Consider the following 23,564-nt stretch of genomic DNA (forward strand, 5'->3'; position numbering starts at 1 on the left):
TTGCTTTAAATTTTATTACAAATAAAAGTAATCCTGGAAATGAGTATATAACACATCCTTGCCTTTTACTATTGCTGTTTAGCTGGTGATGTAAATAATTCTGCAATATAAATAATTCTTTTTTTTTTCTTCAATTATTTGCTTTAATACATAGGGTTTGTGTGGCCAGCTGTTACCATTAGTGTTTATGTGCCTTCATCTCTGCCTAAGTAATGACCCAAAATATATACTGTACAGTTTATGTGCTTATCATCAGAAAATCTTTTCACAATGAAACAATGCCATGATCATTTACAAATTGTGCTACATCTTTCATGGCCTGCTTATAATACATATTTGGCCAAACATTCTTGTATTTAAGTTCCATGATCCTTGTCCTGGCTAGTCCTGGCCTAGTTTATTCTTTTCACTCAGCAACTAGGAGTAAAATAGATAAGAATTATTAATTATCCAATACAGTAATCTTGATTGTTTTTGTATACTATTTTTAAATTAAATCTACAAAAAATCCTACTGGTTGAAAAAAACACACACAACACTGCAGATTCAGTATTTCTATCTGCCTAAGCCCCACCTTAATGATGTATCGCTGTGAGTTCTTGTCGTCCGGAGACACATACAGACGGATCAGGACGGATTTGCTGTGCTGGGTGCGGATCTGGGCCAGTGTCTCCAACAGGTTGAACTTTTCTGCGACCCATCGCACATCAAAGCCCAGTGCATTTTCCAGAACTGGCCAGCGGAACTCAGGCTTCTTCAGCTCTTTCAGCAGCGGCTTAGCGTCCAGCAGCTCCAGAGCAGCTGAAAGGAAGTGAGAAAGAACATCTTGAGGCCACGTTCTGAACTCACTGTATAACTTTAAATGAGACGTGCACTTGCAGTTGCAGACTGTTCCTCAAAACAAAACTTACACAAAACATACTATAGAAATGGCTAGATTGTGCAATGTTGCATTAAACAAATACATGTTACACCTGGCACTGAAGGTGCCCAACTCTGGACTCCATTGCCCTGTAACTCCCCAAAGCACCTGAATATTGATTTCACCTGCTCTGTCCTCTTAAAAAAGACTTGCCCACGAAATTGTTTTCTCTGTTTATGACTATTTTTGTATTTTGGAACAGATTTGACCTTGCTCTCATATACTACCCTGCCATGTTATTGAACTGGAATGTCTCACCATTCTTGGTATGTTTACCAACTTTTGTATTGGCCTTCGTGTACTGATCTTGCTTGATGTTGTCCACGAATTTGGATTACTCTATTTTAATAAAGGCTTTTTATTGTATCTGTGCTTGTCTCATCTCTGCAAGGGCTTGACAATCACTTTGTGTTTAAATGTGCACATTTATTAATAATATATAATATTATTATTAAATATTTTATTGTTGCTGTGTTTGCTGCACTTACTTTCGTTCATGCAGGAACGGTAGAGCACCTTGGCCTTCTTCACAGCCTCTAGGTCTGCTTCTGTAGTCGGCTGTTCCAGCAGCTCTGAGACACACAAAACATAAATTTTCAGTATGTAATCTAGAAATATACAGAATTTCACATAAATTGATAAATATGCATTTAGAATATCAACAAAATAAATAGTAATATACAGTATTTATATAATATTTTACCTAAAACTTTATTATCTGTCTTATGGCCCAGCAGGGGGGTGCACTTATTTTTCCCTAATGCTTTCTTATGTAGCTGTCGTAAAATTTATTTTAATGCATGCATGTAGGGCATTACAATGTCCAATATTACACTGAATACAATGTACTGTATACTACTTTACACTGTCCAAGTGCACTGCTTAATACTGTTTTGTATTAAACTATTTTTCCTGCCTTACAATGTTCAGTGTTACATCCCATACACTCTTTTATATGGTCCAGTGTTACACTATGTGTTCCTTTTTATACTTTTCAATATCAGCCTATGTTTGCTGCCCTGACACTGTCAAGTATTATATATTATATAAATAATATGTTCTACTGTCCAGTATTTCACTATTAGGCAGTGTTACATTTTGTGTGCTGCCTTACACTGACCAGTGTTACACTATTTCTGTAGTGTTACAATGTGTGTAGTACTGTACATTGTCCTGTATTACACTATATGTGGACTGCTTTAGACTGCCAAGTATTACACAATTAGACATATGGGAAATTTAGCCTAGTTGAACTATATAGCATTTTGAATGTCTATGACAGTCTACGACTAGGCTTAATGCCTGTCCAGGAAACTGATCCTACGCATACTACTTTACACTGTCCAATATTACACTATTGTGCATATCGATGCTGTTCAATGAAAAATTTTTAGTTTTACACGTAACTTGAACACACAAATTATTTTATTGTTCTACATATTAAATTCACCTTTTAGCTTGAGGTCCACATTCTGTCTGAGCCAGGGATAGATCCCGTAACTGGAGAAATCTTCTGGAATGGGGTTCTCCTTCAGCCAGCCTCCACATGCATACTGGTAGAAGTCATCACAGGGTTGGGCAGTGATGTCCATCTTCTTGAGGATGGATCCAGCTACAGAAACAACCATATTACAAAAGATTTGGTGTCTGATACAGTGGACTGCAAAGATAAAATCACTACAAACTTAAAAAAAAAAAAAAATTAGACCACTGTGGCTGGGTAGACTGTTTGAAAAGCGATTTTATATGTTTTTTTTTTTTTATTACTGTTACCTAATACTGTAAACCAGGGGTGTCCAGTCCTGGCCCCGCAGATCTCTCACCATGGAAAGTTCCAATCCAACACACCTGTGTGTAATTTTCAATTTTCAACATCCCTAAAGGCCTTCTTTAACTAACTCTGATAGCAAATCTCCAGGACCAAAATTGGGAATCCCTGTAATAAACCTTTTCCTCATTCCTGTTGTCACTGCTGGGCTGGATCTTCTTATGGTTTGTCCTTATGATGTTACCAAATTCTCTACTGCAGAAGATTCCTATGCATTCCTATCTATCTATCTATCTATCTATCTATCTATCTATCTATCTATCTATCTATCTATCTATCTATCTATCTATCTATCTATCTATCTATCTATGTTCTGTGGCTGAATGCAACTAGTGCATCATGAAGACAGTGTTCTGACAGGTGGTGTCACCATTCTCAGATAAGTTAAATCTATTACTGAACATAGGGAAGGAAATTAATAGTTAATGCAGCTGATCAGCTAAGACATGTTAATGCTAGAAGCTAGTGTAGCATTGCTAACAACCACTGGACTCTATAAAAAACACAGATAAACCTCTCTGCATTGCTGAATGGTGAGACAGACAGTCTGAGTTCATGGAACCACTTTTTTCTTCAGCATAATAGCATCATTCCTCTACACAGTACACACCGTACCAGTGTTAAATCAACACTGCCAGTGTTAACACTCAGACCTGAAACATACTTCACGCAAGGATGCAAACGTAGACACTTCAGGCTGTGCAGACTGGGTTTGTGCGTAGTTCAGAAATGTGTTACAGCGTATTTCATAACTCAGTGCAAACACTTACTACATTTTCCAGTCAGCTGTCATGGCGGCAATCCTACCATTTTTACAGACACTGTGATTTGTCCTGTATTGCCCACCGTGAGTCTTGGGTGTTTTACCAAAACAGGAACATAAGAACAAACACTGAAATTGTACTGCAGGACTACGTGTTTGCAGAGCGTTGGCTGGGGATTGACATTTGCGTTTGTGACTTGTATTAAGTATATAACTGGACCAATAGTGCTGATTTAATTACATTACATTACATTTGGCAGACGCTTTTGTCCAAAGCGACTTACAATAGTCAAGTACAATGTAAAATAAGTTTAAAGGTAAAACATCTTTGGATAGGGATAATACCAGCATTAGGGATAATACCAGCATTACTATCTGTAATATACTTTCAGCTTTACCCTAAATATTTAAATATGTTTTTAAACTGCTCCAGTTTTGGGACATTCCACCGATTCGTATGCTTAGTGTGTCCAACAAAGACATTTTACATGTTATGGCATTTAGCTGTTGATCTTATTGAAAGAGGTGGGCAAGTGTAGTGTTAGGAGTCTTGCCCAAGGATTATTAGTGCATTAGTGTAGCACAGCATAATCACCTAGAGTGGGAATTGAACCCCAGTATCCCACATGATGTGGTTCCTCACTGGCAGGATGGGGTGTTATCCACTGCGCCACACAATTTAAGTAAAAATTTAAGTAAAACCTTTGGCTTAAACAATGTTTGTTTTTTATGCAAGTTTTTTATTCATTTTGAAAGGAAAAACCATTACAAAACTACACTTGTAGTTTGTATGTATTGAATATGTATTGACATTTTTTACATTGCAGCTTGTTTTTATTTGATCGCATTAAAAAAACATAAATTATTTACTCCTTTCCCATATTAGTTACAGCCCAAAACAATTTGGTTTCCAAACACTTGGGGCATACTTTCATAAATTACATAAAGCTACACTAAAGAAGCTCATGCCAGATTTCAAATCTGGTTTGGATGACAAGTGACAAGTAATTATGCAATTAACTCTGATTATTTTTTACCAGAGGTGTCAAGTTACTAAGTGCAAATACTTCATTACCTTAATTAAGTATAAATGTACTGGAGTAATTATTATTTAGATTATTTTTTACTTTTACTCTTTACATTTTCACACAAGTATCTGCACTTTCTACTCCTTGAATTTTAAAAATAGCCTTGCTAATTCAAATTTTTCAGCTTGTTTTCATTTCAGCATTTCATTCTTCAAAGAAAAATAATTCTGTCCAGAGTGAATATACCATTCCGAATCCCTATTAGTTTAAATACAATCCATCACACATGCACACGTGTGCAGAGAATCATTAGAACTCGAGCCATATTAACACATTAACATTTTAATATAACATTTTAGTCATTATGACTTTAAGAAAAAGTTTTTAAATATGGGACTCTGTGTTGCAGCCTAAGCTTTTGATCCTAACTGCATTTTTCTTTCTCCTTACATTACTTTTACTTTTATGCTTTTAGTGTAAAAGTTTTAAATCCAATACTTTTACACTTTTACTGGAGTAATAAGCTTGAGTTGATACCTCAACGTCTACAGAAGTATTTTAAACATTAGTATCTATATTTCTACCTGAGTACTTTAGACACCTTTGTTTGAGTGCCATATATTTACCCATATAGAACATACATGAGAGCAGATATATATATATATATGTGTGTGTATGAAGGTAAATCTGAAAGTGACCACAGGCTGAAGGAGTGTACCTGCTTCAATGCACTCTGGTGTCAGGCAGAATTCTTCATTGCTTGATTTCTGTGAGACTAGAGGAGAAGAGAAAAAAATATGTCAAACTGTCAGAACACAGCACATCCAAGCCCTGAACCAAGCCAAGGCCTTACACACACACACACACACACACACACACACACACACACACACACACAAACACACAGTTTGCACACAGACTGCAACTCCCACCATGCCATGTTCTAGTCAGCTGTCCGGGGTGTGGATGTCACTGACAGTGCTGACCTAATGCTACACTGCACACATACTAAAAAGGCCAGTGAAACCAAACACACCTACACACATGTACATATAAAATCATTTAAAAATATGTTATTTTGCACAGACATTTTGTCCAGTATTGCTTGGCATTTGCTTCTAATGCATGCATATCTTAGTATTTGATTAAATAAACTGTTGCAGCCTGGCTAATGCACTGTTTACAGTCCACTCCACAACTGGACAGCAGATGACCACAGCATGAACCAGAACACCACTCGTTTACAGAGCCTTATCCCAGCATGAACAAGCCTAATTACGCTCAGCCTCGCAAAGCTGTGGCACAGTGTGTGTGTGTGTGTGTATGTTTGAGACAACATTATATGTGCAGACAGAAATGTTTGTAATTACACAGCAATTTCCCCACAAATATGTTAACCTTGAAAAACAAGAAACAATAGGAACAATAACCTCACATTTAACAGCACTGCGCATTCCACCCTTACCAAAATACCCTACATACACACACACACACACAGAGTCACATACACACTTTCAACTTTATTTTCCTCTCCTGAGCGTCTCAAGCCAAGAGATATAGTGTATGGTGAAGGCTAAGAAAGATATTGTTTGCTAAAAGCATACACTTTACTTCACTGCACTGCTCTGGCCTGCTGTAATTACAGCCCTCAAAGAGAAACTGTGTGTGTAACTTTATATGCTTCTAAAATAATCTCTCACACACACGAGCACACATCTGAAGCTAGTGTGGCCAGCGGGACTCTACGCACTTTTCCCATGAAGCTTGGTTCCACGTGTGTGTGTGAGAGACTGGTGTGTGTATCTCTGCATTTCTAAAAATGACTCCAGAGTTGTAAGTGGACAGCGGACAAACTCTGGTTATATGGTTGGAGCTGAAGTGTGTGAACTGTGTGGGCTTGTTTTTATACTTATTTTCAGGCACATTACTATATGAATAAGAAAACTAGGGTAAAATAGCAGATTCTATCTACATTAAAACATATGGGACATTTCTTTCTGTATACATATACTGGACTTGCACTATCATTCCCTCTTTAATCCCTCCCAATCACTATTGCACTATTGTCTTGTGTATCTTGTCTCACATATGTCTGTATCTGTGACCTTGTTGTTTTGTACATTTAGTGTCTCTTATTATTCTTTTTATATTTATATTTTTATTTTGCTGTACTTGCTGTAACTTTTGGGAAGGAGAATAACATAATTTCTTCTGAAATTAAATGAATTAAAAGAAAGTATGTGTTAATAGGTTCATAATTACCTGCTCTGGAGAGTATTATTCTCAGTACTGGGTTCAACTTAAAGCAGCTAAATGCATTTATTAGTAGCGTCCACAAACATTTGGACATAGTGTATAAAGTGTCAATGTGCAATAAAAAAAATATATGTATCTCCAAACAGCATCTTTCCAGGAGATAGATACAGTAAAACCTTTTTAAAATTAAAGAAAAGTCAATGTAAAAAGATTTTAAGTAATTTTAGAATTTGGAATGTCTATCGGGACATCCATCATCAAATATTGATACAGTGTAAGGAACAATTTATGTATTTAAAATAATGTAGTAATCTAAAAATTCATAAAAACAACAGCAACAATATGTGCATATGTACACATGTATGCACTGTATTTAATTCATATGGGAAACATATCATTATTACATATAGGTATTTACATATCATACGTATGGGACATCACTACACACAGGTACTAATTCTTACTACATTATATACTTACGGTATATGTACTGTATATTCTTATGTGAGACAGCCTTTTTACACACACAGTACACACACCTACTTACACCACTCATGCATATATGGGTCAGTAGTACTATACATAGACAGACAGAGGTATGTGTGTACACGTGTATATTTATATTTTTAATGATATATATATATATATATATATATATATATATATATATGTCACATTTTTATTATTACTACATCATTATGACAATGTATGCTGTATATAATGTATCTGTCACACAATAACTTGTATTTACATGTAATTTCAATGTCAATCCAGCTTTTCAGCATAAATATATGTAGAAGCCCATGTCCTAATATGATATAAATACAAATTTATGTGTGTGTGTGTGTGTTTCTATATGTGTATGGGTGTGTGTATTGCACTTACCTGCAATGACAGTGATCAGCAGAGCTAGACAGAGACACACAGACGCCGTGAGGGCCGCTTTCATGAGGGTCGTGGGGGCCGCACTCTGCTTGGTGCCCCTTCCGCTTAGTATCTCCATCTCCATACTGCTGGACTTGCTCAGCAGCACCTCGACTGGCTCTCTCTTAACCCTCTCTCACTTTCTTTTCCTCTCTACAGCCCCCCGTCCCTCTATTTATCTCTCCCTCTATCTCCTGCTGGCCGTGGCCCGGTTTCACCTCTGCTGGCACCCGGAGATGACTGATAACAAGCCCTGGTCCCGGATCAGTGGAAGAAGACTCAGCCAGCTGAGTTTGGGGGGCTGAGTGCTGGAAGGGGGGTTGTCAGGCTGGACGGACGGACGGGCGGATGTCCCCGGGTCTGTTGAGGTCACTTCTTGGTCTTGGTTCTTGGAGATGTCAGGTTAGTCGTGTAGTTTTACTCTGGCTCATGGAGTTCAGCTGGTCAGGCCAAAAGGGAAGAGCACCTCTCTCTCTCTCCACATGTCAGGAGTGTTCCAGAGCCACTGGCTGAGAAAAGGAGCAAAGGGAGGGAAAGTAATAGAAGGGGAGGGGAGGAGGAAGGAAGGGGGTGAGAGAGATAGAGAGAGCGAGGGAGAAAAAGAGAGAGAGAGAGACTGAAAGACCAGCAGTAGGAAGAACTCCTCTTCATACACTATATGGAATGACTAGAGCTCCTAACGACCAGGCCTAATTATACACTGCCGAGTTGCATGGGAGGGATGATTGTGAGTGTGTGTGTGTGCTGAATGTGGTCTGTGTGTGTTTATGCTGCAGGTCTGTGTCTGATCTCTATGCCCGTGCACCTGCCCACTCAGCACTAACTACATAATGATGAGTTAACCCTCAGGCTAAATCAAGTACCTTCCCTTTTTTCCCGCATGTCTGGAACAAGGAACAGAATGTATATGTCATAAGTGCCGTACAAAGAAGCAGAACTTCTGTAAGGTACACCATTGTGAGCTCTCCTACTCTCAGTAGTAGGAGCTCTGGCCCTGAGAAGTTTGAGTGCTTACAATAACAAAACATAGTACATAATCTAGTCAAATGTTTTGAATCTTTAGGGGATTCAACTTTTGTTTTTTTATCCTATGCAAGGCCAGGCCAGACAAGGCAAGACAACACAAGGCAAAGCAAAGCAAGGCACCGCATGACATGAAAAGACAAGACAAGGCTAGACAACAAGGTAAGACAAGACAAGGCAAGACAACAAGGCACGCCAAAGCAAGGCAAGTGAAGGCTAGGCTAGACATCAAGGCAAGACAAGAAAAGACTAATTAAAAGATTAATTAACAAACTTTGTGTTGTTTGGACACAGATAAAGGTCTGCATCTGCATTTAACCCATCCATCAGTAAACAAGGCCTTGAACAAGGGCCCAACAGTGACAACTTGCTAAACCCTGGTAAAAAACACAACCCTGTAAAAGTTTGGGTGCTTACAATAACAAAAGGTAGACAATATTACTGTCAAAAGTTTTAAATCTTTAGTGAATTCAACATTTATGTTTTTATCTTATTCAAGGCAAGGTAAGACAAGGCAAGGTAAAGCATGGTAAGGCATGGAAAGACAAAACAAGGCAAGGCAAAGCAAGGCAAGGCAGGGCAAGTCTAGGCAAGGCAAGGCAAGAAAAGACAAGACAAGACAAGGCTAGGCAACAAGGCAAGGCAATGCAAGGCTTGATATCAAGGCAAGACAGGACTAGGCTAGGCAAGGCAAGGCAAAAAAAGACAGGACAAGGCAAAGCAACACAAAGCTAGACAACAAGACAAGGCAACAGATTAATTAACAAACTCTGTGTTTTTTCAGATACAGATGAAAGATAGCATCTGCATTTAACCCATCCATCAGTAAACAAGACCTAGATCAAGGACCCAACAGTGGCAGCTTGCTAAACCCTGGTATCAAGACCAAGACCCTGTCAAAGTATAGGTACTTACAATAACAAAAGAAAGTAAATAATCCTAATAAAAGCTTTTAATCTTCAATATGTGTTTTTATCATATTCAAGGCAATCCAGACAAGGCAAGGCAAAGCTAGACATCAAGGCAAGGCTAGACAATAAGTCAAGGCAAGGCAAGGCAAGACAAGACAAGGCAAGACAAGACATGAACAGATAAGGCAAGACAAGGCAAGGCTAGACAATAAGACAAGGCAAGGCAATGCAAGGCTAGACTATAAGGCAAGGTAAGGCAAGACAAAACAAGGCAAGGCTAGACAATAAGACAAGACAAGGCAAGGTTAGACAAGACAAGGCAAGACAAGACATGAACAGATAAGGAAAGACAAGGCAAGGCAAGGCTAGACGATAAGACAAGACAAGACAAGACAAGACAAGGCAAGGCAAGGCAAGGCTAGACTACAAGGCAAGGTAAGGCGAGACAAAACAAGGCAAGGCTAGACAATAAGACAAGATAAGGCAAGGCAAGGCAAGGGTAGACAATAAGACAAGGCAAGAAAGACAAGACAAAGCAAGGCACACCAAGCCAAGACAAGACAAGGCAAGACAACAGATTATTAAACAAACTTTGTGTTTTTGACACAGATGGAACTTGGCGTCTGCTTTTAACCGCGCCATCAATAAACAAGGCCTTGATCAAGACAGTACCACCCCGATATCAAAACCACAACCCTATCATAAATAGCAGTGCCAACATTGTGCATTGTTACATTTTTCCACAGAACCACTGAACACACTTCACTTCTTCTTACTTCACTACTACACTGACATGCCAAACAGAAAAGGATGGGAGTTTATATAAATAGCCAGTGTCTGGCAAAAAATGCAAACAGAAAAGTGACCTTGGCAGAAATCCACACACACATCCTGTAGATCAGTCCAACATTACTTTCCCTTCCATGGCACATGGCAAAATTAATGGAAAATGGCATACATGTAGTCCCATGTCTCCTGATATCTGGCACGTCCGTGTAGACTGTGCCATGGATGTGTCCGTTTAAAATGTTTTATTATTACATGTGCTTTTTGAAATATCATGAATGACTCTTGCTGTTGTTTCAAATGTTAAAAATGTAAAAAATCTTAACAGAGCAGTGCACTTCCTCCACAGCTGTTCTGTGCAGTGTCAGATGCTTGTGAACGTGGTAACGTATGTCGTCATCATGTTATCTTACCAGAAGAGTTTGCTTTCAACCTCTTATTTACTGAAGAAAGATAAGCACTTTGCCCAGAGATAATGGCTCTTGTGTATAATCTAGCTCATCCAGCAGAAAAGCAGAGATCCTGCTGAGCACATGGTCAGTGAGAGAGGTCAATAGGTCATTTAACAGCCTTTGGCAGATTTTCACAAACTCTATAATTGATATGCACGTTGATAAACTTTGATCGGTACTGTGATAAGCACTTTGTCCAGAGATAATGGCTCTCATGTAGAATTTGGCTCATCCAGTAGAGAAACAGAGGTCCTACATAGCACATGGCCAGTGAGAGAGGTCAATAGGTCATTTAACAGCCTTTGGCAGATTTTCACAAACTCTTTTAATGCATTAACATTGGATCATGTAGTTTTTCACATGATCTCTTTAAAACTGCTCTTAAATGCTCATCTAAACTCCATATGTTCTGTTATATTGATCAACTATTATTGCCTTGTCTTTTTACCGACACAACTAGATACCAGACCAGCAAAAAAACGTTAACTAACAGGCCTTGGCCCGTATACATGTAAATGTAAATGTATATTGTAAATGTAGGTGATACAAAACCCCCTTTCTCTGTAGTAAAATAACTTATTTACTTTCTGAAAGCTTTGGGGGCTTTAGAGGCTCACCGGAGAGGACACCTTGAAACGCTAATTACATATCAGTAACAGGAAGCAAACCAAAATTCTGCCTGTTTGAAAATAGACACAAAAACTAGACAACCATAACGAGACCTGTGATCTGAACATGTGTTCTCAGTGCAGGCGCCGTGTCTGGGTCTCTGGTCACTCTCACTCTGATCTTATCACACGTGGAGGCTGAACAGAGAACGCAAAGGACACCATGATGCAGGTCTAATCTGACTTATTAGGTAAAACTGTGTGTGTGTGTGTGTGTGTGTGTGTGTGTGTGTGTGTGTGTGGGGGGTGTGTGTGGGGGGGGGGTGGTGCTTTGTAGACATATACAGTGCTGTGGGCAACATCTATTTATAAAGGCACTGAAATGTTGATTTAGTAAAAACAATTATTAAGGAAAATTATTCATTTTTCATTAATTGTTTCTGGGAAGATTATTCTAAACCCTAATGTTTAAATTGACCCATTTCACAGTTTTAAAATACAGAGAAACTATTTTTATATCTCTTCTGGAGCCTGAAGTCTAACCTAAATTTTAAATCTGCCCCTTTCTCATAGGACTGAACTTTAAAGGTGTAGTTAAATCTTATTGCAGGTTAATTATATGGCATTTTACTTTGAGAATCATATTGATGCTCTTTTATGGTTGTATGGTTGCTAATCTGGATTCAGTACTCTGCTGACAGTACAGTGTGCATTGTATCTCTGGTAAAATGAGTGAGCAGGACAGTACTCACAAGAACTGCATAAAACTGCATAAAGCATATTCAGCCAAATCTGTGCCATTTCTGTCCCCGGGAAATCGTATAATGAATAATGTATACATGTGCACACAAAAGAACATTAAAAACATGTTATTATTAAGCATAGTGTCTTGTACATTAACCTAATTGCAAAATTAAGATATGCAATTTGTATATAAAACTACTTAGAACACTTTACCATGAAATATAATTATTAACATACTTCAGAGCTGTAATATTTTTTTTGCATTGTTGTGTGACTCCAAATTCCATCTATGGTTAATGTCCCTGTCCCAGTGTCCCCAAATTAAGTTCCCTCATTTGTTTTTCTGTATATTTGATCTTATTGTAACTATGACTGAGGTGGTCAATATCAACCCTCATTCCTGTTATCTAAACTAATTCTTATATCTTATTTGTTTATTTTTAAAATACACATTTTTGGAAAATCGCTAGAATTTGCTCTGTGTCCTAAAAAAAAAATAAAGTTTAAATTGAAAGAGCAAACAAGCAAATGGCACCCATTCAGTGGAATGGCCCATAACTTATTAGTCTTTTTTCATAAAATGCTATACTACTACTCGAACATTTCATTCCAAATACTTTTTAGTGATAGACTATTTCTCATCTTAACACATTTAGAATCTTTAATGCAGTGACCTACACATGATCAAAAAATAAATAGATTTTTAGATTATGCAACTTAATAATATAACTTCATATTTGTGCCTCTGTAAAGTGCTTTAAAAAAAAGGAACACAACAAGAAAAAAGACACAAAGGTAAATATTTCCAGATCACAATAGACTCAATGTGCACATAATGCAGAAGCAAGTCCTATAACGGTTTATTTATTTCCAGTTAGTTAAATAAGCATACATTTCCCCATTGGACATGATGTGCACTATTTACAGTAATTGTAAATAAAACTACTTTTGTAATCTGTTCCGTGTGCTTTCTAGGATGAAGGGAGCAATTTTGCCCTTGATATCCAAACGCAGGAGCATGAAGTTAGCTAGTTTATATTTTAATGATACAGAGCAGAGTGGTAGAGAACAGTGTTCTCTAGGAAAAACTTGTGCTGATATTTTTGTTTAATTATCAATAAACTCCTCACACACGCTGTTACAAAAAATAGGAAGTAAACCAGTAGGAATAAATACAGGTGTCCAGAGTCTATTTTTACCCTCATATATTTAATTAAGAAATCAGCATAAACATACATAAAATATCCTTCAAAATGATCACAGAACCAGAAGTGCTCTAAAACATTGGCATAAACATTTGATTGTAGGAGTTTGTGGCAGAGGTTGTGTTTACTTCCGTTCTCTTTAAAATATGTAATTTGGCCAGGGGTGCCCAAACGTTTAAATACAACTATAGCTGTAATGACTAAATGAGGTTGGCAAGGGGCCCACAGGGGCCTCTCTCTTTCTCTCTTTCACCCTCCCTCGCTCTTCCTCTTCATTTTTTACATTCCAATCCCTCTCTTATGTGGCATCTTGTATTTATACACAACGCAATTTTGGGTTTTGTGCAGATGCAGAGCTGCTTTTTATACAGCTTACGTTCTCCTCAGGGCATGACGCTTCTACTGATGAATTAATGGATGGATGGAGGGAATGAGGGATGTAGAGATTAAATGGAAGAATAAATATATGGATTGATAGGTGGATTGATTGATGGATGAATGGAATGAGAGATGAATGGGTTAAATTAATTGAATGGATAGATGGATGGATGGAAGGAAGAATTAATAAAATGAGAGATAAATGGATTGAATTAATTGAATAAATTGAATGGATGAATAAATATATGGATGGATAGGAGGATTGATTGATGGATGAATGGAATGAGGGATGAATTAATTTAATTCATTGAATGGATGAATAAATATATGGATGGATAGGTGGATTGATTGATGGGTGAATGGAATTACAGATGAATGGATCGAATTAATTGAATAAATGGATAGATATTTGGATGATAGGTGGATGGATGCATGGATGGATGAATGGAATAAGGGACGAATGGATGGATAGATATATGGATGGATAGGTGGATGGATGGAGAGAATGAAGGATGGAGGGATTGTATAAACACAAGGGTATATGGATGGATAGATGGATGGATGGAAAAGGGATTAAATGATTGAATGGATGGAATCATATGTATGTTTGGGTGGATGGATAGATGGATGGATGAATTGATAGATATATTGAGAAATTCATGAACAGATAAATAAATGGATAAGTGGGTGGATAAATACCCTTTTTCATTTCTAGAGGAAAGGTTTGGTTCTACAGTGCTAAAAGAACATGATACATGCTGCACATTATATGCTTAATATATGGGTGACATGTATACAAAATACACAATGTGTGCAAAAAATGACAGTTTATTTTTTGCAAGGAAACTCTATGTCCATTTTTTCCTTCTGAGAGGCTGGATTGGGGATGATTCATCATATCCGAGCAGCCTGGCTGGAAAGAGGAAGTGTCTGTTTGTGTTTCTAAAGCTGGAGGGACAGGTAGACGGGTGGGAGGTTAAAATACAGTTCCACATATACCACAGAGAGAGAGAGAGAGAGAGAGAGAGAGAGAGAGAGAGAGAGAGAGAGATGTCCTCTCTCTCCATTCAGGCAATAATGCATCCAGCTAGTTCTAGCCTGTATTTCTAGTTTATGTATTGTTCCTATTTTAAGTATTTCCACTGTAAAGCATTCTTATTCATTTTAGTGGTTTTAATTAATGAGCTGACTTGTGGTTCTTGCTTTGTTTAACATGTTGTTGTCATTGTGTGGTGCATTTATTAAATTTTGCATTTATTTGTTATGTTATGTGGTTTGGGTTAACAACTGTCATATAATAAAGCATTTTTATGTATAAAGACATTGTTATATAATATGTGCTTACTCAAGAACCCCCAACTTGCAAAGATGGAGAATGAGATAAGAATGAGAATTAGACAAGAGTGAGAATGAGAGAGGAATAACATTTAGACAAGAATGAGAGTTAGACAAGACTGAAAATAGACAAGAATGAAAATGAAACAAAAGTAAGAATTAGACAAGGCTGAGAACGAGAAAAGAATGAGAATAAGACAAGTTAGACATTTAGACAAGACTGAGAATGAGACAAGTGTGATAATGAAACAAAAGTAAGAACAAGACAAGACTGAGAATAGGATAAGACTGAGAATGAGACAAAACAATAAAATTAGATAAGATTGAAAATGAGACAAGAGTGATAAAAGACTGGGAATAAGACAAGATTGGGAATTGAACAAGAATAAGAATGACACAAGAGTGAGAATGAGACAAGAATGAAAATGAGGCAAAAGTGAGAATGAGACAAGAATAATAATAAGGCAAGATTGAAATTGAGAATAAGACAAGACTGAGAGTAAGACAAGACTGAGAATAAGACAAGACTGAGAATAAGACAAGAATAGGAATAAGGCTAAAGTGAGAATAAGACAAGACTTAGAGTAAGACAAGACTGAGAAAAAGACAAGACTGAGAGTAAGACAAGACTGAGAATAAAACACAGGTAAGTATGAGACAAGAGTGAAAATGAGTAAAGATAGGAATAAGACAAGACTGAGAATGAGACAGGACTGAGAATAAGACAAGACTGAGAATAAGGCAAGACTGAGAGTAAGACAAGACTGAGAATAAGACAAGACTGAGAAAAAGACAAGACTGAGAGTAAGACAAGACTGAGAAAAAGACAAGACTGAGAATAAGACAAGACTGAGAATAAGACAAGACTGAGAATAAGACAAGACTGAGAATAAGACAAGACTGAGAATAAGGCAAGACTGAGAGTAAGACAAGACTGAGAATAAGACAAGACTGAGAAAAAGACAAGACTGAGAGTAAGACAAGACTGAGAAAAAGACAAGACTGAGAATAAGACAAGACTGAGAATAAGACAAGACTAAGGATAAGACAAGAATAGAAATAAGGCAAGAGTGAGAATAAGACAAAAGTGAGAATAAGACGAGAATAAGAATAAGGCAAGAGAATGAGTAAAGACTGAGACTCAGTCAGAACTCAAAATAAGACCAAGAATAGAAACTTAGGCAAGACTAAATATGAGAGTTTTAGCAAATGAACCCAATGGAGCAGCAGTTGGTAAGGAAAGTGACTTGGTTCATTATAAATAAAATGTAGTGTGAACTTAAACAATGCACGACTACTGCAGGTTTAAAAAATATCTAAATACAACACAAAATTACATAACCCACCCTAACACAAGCACACACTGGCCTTTACTGTGCTCAGATCATTTTTAACTACTGTATTTTTAGTAAGTGCTGTTGAGCAATCATGAAACTGGGACCTCCACAGTTTTCTCAACAGTTTTTCCTTAAAAAAACAAAAAAACACTGGGAACACTGAGTCATCTGCCGTGGTTTGGATGTTGTGGCTGAGGGGCTGGAAGTAGGCCGGAGCTGTAGGACTGTGGCAGTGTGAGGGTTGGAGAGTGTTAAATACCTTAGCTATATTATTAAATAAGAATACGTAAACATTTACTCATTTACCAACACAGTAACAAATAGCCTTCATAGTCTGCACGGCTGAATTATCTCCTTACAGCCTCAATTCCAAAATAGTTGATACACTGTGCAAAATGAAAATAATAATAATTTTAATTCATGAAAAAAATACAACTAAAAGGTGGAAAAAGTGGCACTTATATAATACAGCTGCACATGGCTGAGTATGAAAACAGCATTTTAGACAGGCTGAGTCTCACAGAAGCAAATATGCGCAGAGGTATACAAAAATGAAAATGAGACAAGAGTAAGAATAAGACAAGACTGAGAATAAGACAACAAAAAAGAAATAGAAAAAAAATGATCACGAGAAAAGAGTGAGAATAAGACAAGAATGAGAATGAGACAAACATGAGAATTAGACAAGACTGAGAATGAGACATAAGGAGAATGATTTAGGACTGAGAATGAGACAAGAATAATAATAAGACAAGATTTAGAACGAGACAAAAGTGACAATAAGAAAAGACTGAGAATGAGACAAAAGTAAAAATGATTTAAAACTGAGAATGAGACAAGAGTGAGAATAAGACACAGCTAAGTATGAGACAAGACTAAGAATGATTCATTAATTCATTCATTCCTCACTGTAAAATTCAGAAGACTTTGGATATCCCACCACCTAAAGTACATGTTATCATGTACATGTACGTGCAAAGGACAAGACTGACAGTTAATATTGGATTCTATTAAAAACAGGCATGATTCTGTACTGGAAATCACTGCATGGGCTCAGAAACACGTTGGAATCTCTGGAAACAGTTCAAAATGCAATCAAAAAAGCTACTTGTAAACACCACATGTAGAAGCCACATGTAAACACTATACAGAAACACTGCACGGCTTAAAACTCACAAAAGGCATTTGCTAATTAATTGATTAATTAATCATGGGTGTGTTTTGGAGTGTAACGTGCAATAAACTAATCAGTGTGACACTAATCATTCCCTCTAAGAGCCAGGTGTGCTCTGACTTTGGCGTATTGCTATTTCAGGGGTGCAGCTACCTAGACTTTTCATCAGAGAAAACTGACCTGCTTGTTTATGCTCGTTCATTCTGTTTATTGTTGATGTAAAAGGTTGCAGAGCTGCCAACAGACATACACTATGGGTTTGTGCACTGATGGGGGTGTACAAGATAGCAATGATTGTCTGACTGCTGACACCTGTTTAGGTTGTTTTTTTAGTTAGTGCATCACCTGTATTTTCCATTGCAGAGATAGCAATATGCCAGCAATTGACCTGAACACATCGCATTTCGAGACCACCACGGACATTATCAGATATATTTACAAACACTGTTGCTGTTAAAACGATGCAGATGCAAGACATGGAAATGGACTGTTGGCAGCATGTAAAAGCGTAATATTGGGAAGCATTATCATACTACTGCTGTAATTAAATAAATGATATCACAGAATAAATAAATGAGTCACACAGAAAAACTGATGTATGCATATAGTGAGAAAAGCTGACAGGGACAGATCTCTCTGACTCATTTCTCAACTCAACATTGCACTGCGGCTGCTCTGTTTACAGCAGCACCGGGAACAACAGCCTGACATTGTCATTACACTGAGGCCAGTTTGGCCTAGACCAACATGATCCAGCATAAACACACACACACACACACACACACACACACACCTGCACACACATAGGAAAAACCATTCATTGTTTAACTCCAGCAGGGATCAGAACTACCTCAGATATCCATTGTTAATTCAACTACAACCAACCAATTCCAATGAAGTTGGAACGTTGTGTAAATGACCTGTTTATTCCATCAATGGATTTTTTCTTCCCTGATGGCATGGCCATATTCCAAGATGACAATGTCAGGATTCATGCGGCTGGAATTGTGAAAGAGTGATTCAGGGAGCATGAGATCATCATTTTCACGCATGGATTGTTCACCACAGAGTCCAGATCTTAACCACACTGAGAATATTTGGGATGTGCTGGAGAAGACTTTGTGCAGTGGTCAGACTCTACCATCATTAATGCTGAAAGATCTTGGTGAAAAATTGATGCAACACTGGATAAAAAAAAAATCTTGTGACATTGCAGAAGCTTATCTAAACAATGCCACAGTGAATGCATGAAATAATCAATGATAAAGGCGGTCCAACATAATATTAGAGTGAGTGATTTTTTTGGGGTTAGGCAATGTATATACATTTAAATACACTACAAAGTTAAAATATTCATTTTATTTAAGTGGATAAACTTTATTGTTTTTTTGCAAACATTGACTCATTTTGAATTTGATGCCAGCATCATATTCTAAAGTACCTGCACTCTTTTACTAAGTTTTACGCTGTTGTAAAAATTGCAGAATGTGGCTCGGCATTGTCTTGCTGAAATCAGCAAAGCTGTCCCTGAAAAAGACATTGCTTGGATAGCAGCATATGTTGCTCCAAAACCTGTATGTACCTTTCAGTGCTTCACAGATGTGCAAGTTACCCATACCATGGGCACAAACACACCCTTATACCATCAGAGTTGCTGTCTTTTATAATGTGCACAGCACAGTGCTTTCCTGTTTGCCCCCAAGGACACAATGTCCATGATTTCCAAATTAACAGGTGTTTTTTGAGCATTACTCAACTTTTCCCAGTCTTCTTTTTTGCCAAATGTTTTTGGAACATGTTGCAAGCATCAAATTCAAAATGAATGAGTGAACAATTGCCAAAAAAACATAATGTTTTTCTGTTTAAACATTAAATACATTAGTACTGTAGTTAATTAAATATAGGTTGCAAATGATTTGCAAATCATCATGTCCTGTTTTTATTTACACACAGCCTATGTCTGTCTTGTGTTCTGTTTTAAGCACATGGTCTTGTTTTGTTATTGTCCTGTCTCCGCCCTAGCCCCAACCTAGCCATTAGTGTTGTCACCTTGTGTCTTGTTTGTAGCCCCGCCCCCTCATTTCCTTGCCCAGGTGTTTCTCACCCTCCTTGTGTATTTGTGAGTCATTGGTGTTCCTCACATGCTGTAAATTGGATTGTATGCTTTGTGTTTGTTTAGTCAGGTTTGTGTGTTTTGTGTGCTCAGTCTGATCTCTTCTTTTCTTTTCTGTTCTTTTGTTTCTTGTTTTCTTAGTTTTGTTATACTATTCTGTTATAGTATTTTGTTATCTTTCATCTTGTCAGTTAAGTTTGATTAGTTCATTTGATACAGTCCAATCTTCATTGGAATTGGTGCTATACATGGAATCAATTCATCAGGCCATCAGACCCCGTTATAGTGTGAGCTCCACCTCTCGTGTGCTCTCTTGCTGCACTGTCAGCAGTTTTGAGGTGAAATGTTGTGAGTGTAATATGTAATGACGTGGGTGTTTACCTCACCTCCTCTCTCTTTAATGATGATTCTACCCTGCAGCTCTGTCTCACACAGCAGACTTCAAACAACTGGGGCTTAAAGCAGAGAGCAGACTGCACGCAGGCTGTACTCAGACTATACTCAATGAGTGGATACACCAACCTTAACCACACACAAACACTAGGAGTTAATGAATGTTGATGGCCATGAATGAACGTCTACCTGACATCAGGAAAGAAAAGCAAGTCGAGAAAATCACCAGGGAAGTGTGGAATTGCAGTGCAATTCGAAAGGAAGATAAAAGTTACCAGGAACAATCAATGATTAAAAGTTTAGACTGATATGCGCAATATTTATTGAGCAACATATACAGAATTAACGTATATGATACATGTACTGTATTTTTCGCACTTTGAAGTTCACTGGATTATAAGGCGCACTATTAATGAATGTCTATTTTCTGGTCTGGTTTCATACATAAGGCGTACCTGATTATAAGGAGCATTTTATGCAACACTAGTAGCTAGTAGTAGGAACAAAGGTGTCACCATGTTTTCTTTCTAAATTTAGCAGGTGGCGCGACCTGTAAAGCTAAGCTAAGCTAAGTAAACAAAACTGTAATTTTAGACAGGTCAGACAAGTCAAACCAGCACTGGATGTAAAAAAACTTTTTATTTAGGTGAGTAATGTATTCACATTTATTTACAGTAAGCTTAGATTTACAGATTTCCACAAGCGGTTAGCTGCTAATGCCGCCTGACAGCGCTACACTAAGTAACCCTGAGTGTTCCGGTAATCCAGGGCGATACCAGCAGGGCTATCCAATTATACTCACCTCTGGATGGGCAAAGAGCTAGCAGGTAATGCTAATGCTGCTCCAGCAGTGCTATCCAGGGTTAGCAGCAGGCTGCAGGCCAATAATACTCACCTCTGGACAGCTAAAGCTAAAGCTAGTGCTTAGAGCGGTTAGCACCTAATGCTAATACTGCTCCAGTCTTGAGTCTCAGTGCTGGAGAACTAAACTGAAACTCCTGTATAACACTGTACTTCAGTGGAGTGGCTTAACTGCTCCTTACATCCTGACTGGTAAAATTCATATATTTTTTTTGGAGACTTTTATTTTGTTGGAGACTTTAATATCCACTTTGAAAAGGACCAGGATCCACTAAAAATTGCATTTAAATCAGTTTTAGATGCTCTAGGCTTTAAACAAAATGTAATTGGCCCCACTCACCGATGTAGTCATACATTAGACTTAGTTTTGACACTTTGACACTGGGTATTGAGGCTGAGAATATAGTTACTCTTTCTCAACATGACTCAATATCCGATCATTATCTAATTATGTTTGAAATAGTTTTTAATCAAAATATCCTCCTCCCGCCCCGCTATATCAGCAAGCGTAAAATAACAACCGCAATTGCTAATGAATTTGTAAATAAACTCCTCGACTTAACCATCTCCCTTCCATCCTATGAGCATGATCTCGAGCACAAAACAGAAAATCTACAAACTGTGCTCCGCTCTAACCTTGACCGCGTAGCGCTGACAAAAATAAAACAAATCAGGGATAAAAAGCTAGCACCGTGGTATAATGACCACACACGTACATTAAAACAAACCGCTCGTAACTTTGAACGTAAATGGCGACACACAAAACTAGAATGTTTCCGGCTAGCATGGCAGCATAGTCTCACAGACTACAAAAAAGCCCTAATTAAAACAAAATCCCAGTATATTTCATCGCTTATTGAGAAAAATAGAGACAATCCTAGATTCCTTTTCACTACTGTGGCTAAACTCACCGGCAGTCAAAAACAAACTAGCTCCGTTATCCCTGTCGACATTAATAGTAATGATTTCATGAAGTTCTTTGATGATAAAATTAATAGCATTAGACAAAAAATTCAGTATCACCCCCAAAATTTACTTATAGATATCGATGAATGCTGCTCCAGCTCTGAGGCACACCTAGAGTGTTTCAGCCCGGTTACAGAAAAAGATTTACTTAGTGTAATTAACTCATCAAAATCAACATCATGTATATTAGATCCAGTACCCACACAATTATTGAAACAGGCACTGCCAAAGGTGGGAAAATCATTACTAGAAATAGTAAATTCATCCCTTAGCATGGGCTACGTACCCAATTCTCTTAAATTGGCGGTCATTAAGCCCATTATCAAAAAGCCAAATCTGGACCCCCGCGAGCTTGCTAATTATAGACCAATTTCTAATCTTTCCTTTATAGCCAAAATCCTAGAAAAAATTGTGTTTAACCAGCTGCGCTTGTATCTACAAAGTAATAGTAAGCATGAGGTTTTTCAATCTGGATTTAGACAAAACCATAGTACTGAAACAGCTCTACTTAGAGTAACTAATGATTTACTTTCAGCTCTTGATAGGGGCAGTAATGCCATCCTTGTACTGCTAGATCTAAGTGCTGCCTTTGACACCATAGATCACGCTATTCTACTTGATAGGTTAGAAAATCTTATAGGACTTAAAGGATCAGCCCTCACCTGGTTCAGATCTTATCTGAGAGATCGATTCCAGTGTGTTTACTTAAATAACGAATGCTCTTATCAGTCTAGAGTAAAATATGGTGTCCCTCAAGGATCAATACTGGGTCCATTACTCTTTACTCTTTATATGCTACCACTGGGTAAAATTATCCGTAGGCATGGTATTAACTTTCACTGCTATGCTGATGACACGCAACTTTACATATCTGCTAAACCCAACGAGGAGCTCTGTACAAATCAAATAACAGACTGTATTAAAGACATTAAAAATTGGATGACACACAACTTTCTCTTACTTAATTCTGATAAAACTGAGGTCCTTCTATTAGGTCCTAATATTGATAAAAACATAAATGTTAATACTGTAGACATAGACGGTCACTTAATTATACCTGGTAAAACTGTGAGAAACCTTGGGGTCATCTTTGACCCAATTCTTTCGTTTGATGCTCACATATGTAGCATAGTCAAAATTGCATTCTTCCACTTAAGAAATATAGCTAAAATCCGCAGTATACTCTCTCTCGAAGATGCTGAGAAGCTGGTACATGCATTCATAACCTCCAGGCTGGACTACTGCAACGCGTTGTTGGCTGGAAGTCCACATAAATTACTCCATAAACTCCAGCTAGTTCAGAATGCAGCCGCAAGAGTGCTTACCAGAGCTAGAAAGTTCGATCACATTACACCTATTCTTTCATCCCTACATTGGCTACCTGTTAGATTTCGTATAGATTATAAAATACTTCTCCTGACGTATAAATCCCTTAATGGTCTGGCCCCGCAATATCTACAGGAACTCCTTACTCCTTACAATCCGCCGCGTTCACTCCGCTCCCAAGACGCTGGCCTGTTATTAGTCCCGCGCATTAGAAAAAACTATGCAGGAGGA

At 37.7% G+C, this 23,564-nt stretch overlaps 1 protein-coding gene across 1 annotated transcript in view; it reads right to left on the bottom strand.

Annotated features, from left to right (window-relative positions):
• The window catches only part of phex (phosphate regulating endopeptidase homolog, X-linked), a 49,713-nt gene that overhangs the window by 12,439 nt on the left and 13,710 nt on the right, over window positions 1–23,564 (bottom strand). The window contains exons 2-6 of the mRNA XM_022681606.2: window positions 7,683–8,230; window positions 5,260–5,316; window positions 2,373–2,534; window positions 1,411–1,494; window positions 575–801 (exon numbers count right to left, since the gene is read on the bottom strand). Coding sequence (XP_022537327.1) covers window positions 575–801; window positions 1,411–1,494; window positions 2,373–2,534; window positions 5,260–5,316; window positions 7,683–7,806 — 654 coding nt within the window. The 5' untranslated portion in view covers window positions 7,807–8,230. The remainder of the gene's footprint in view (window positions 1–574; window positions 802–1,410; window positions 1,495–2,372; window positions 2,535–5,259; window positions 5,317–7,682; window positions 8,231–23,564) is intronic.

The sequence above is a fragment of the Astyanax mexicanus genome, chromosome 1 (genome assembly GCF_023375975.1).
Source record: "Astyanax mexicanus isolate ESR-SI-001 chromosome 1, AstMex3_surface, whole genome shotgun sequence".
Classification (NCBI taxonomy): Eukaryota; Metazoa; Chordata; class Actinopteri; order Characiformes; family Acestrorhamphidae; genus Astyanax; species Astyanax mexicanus.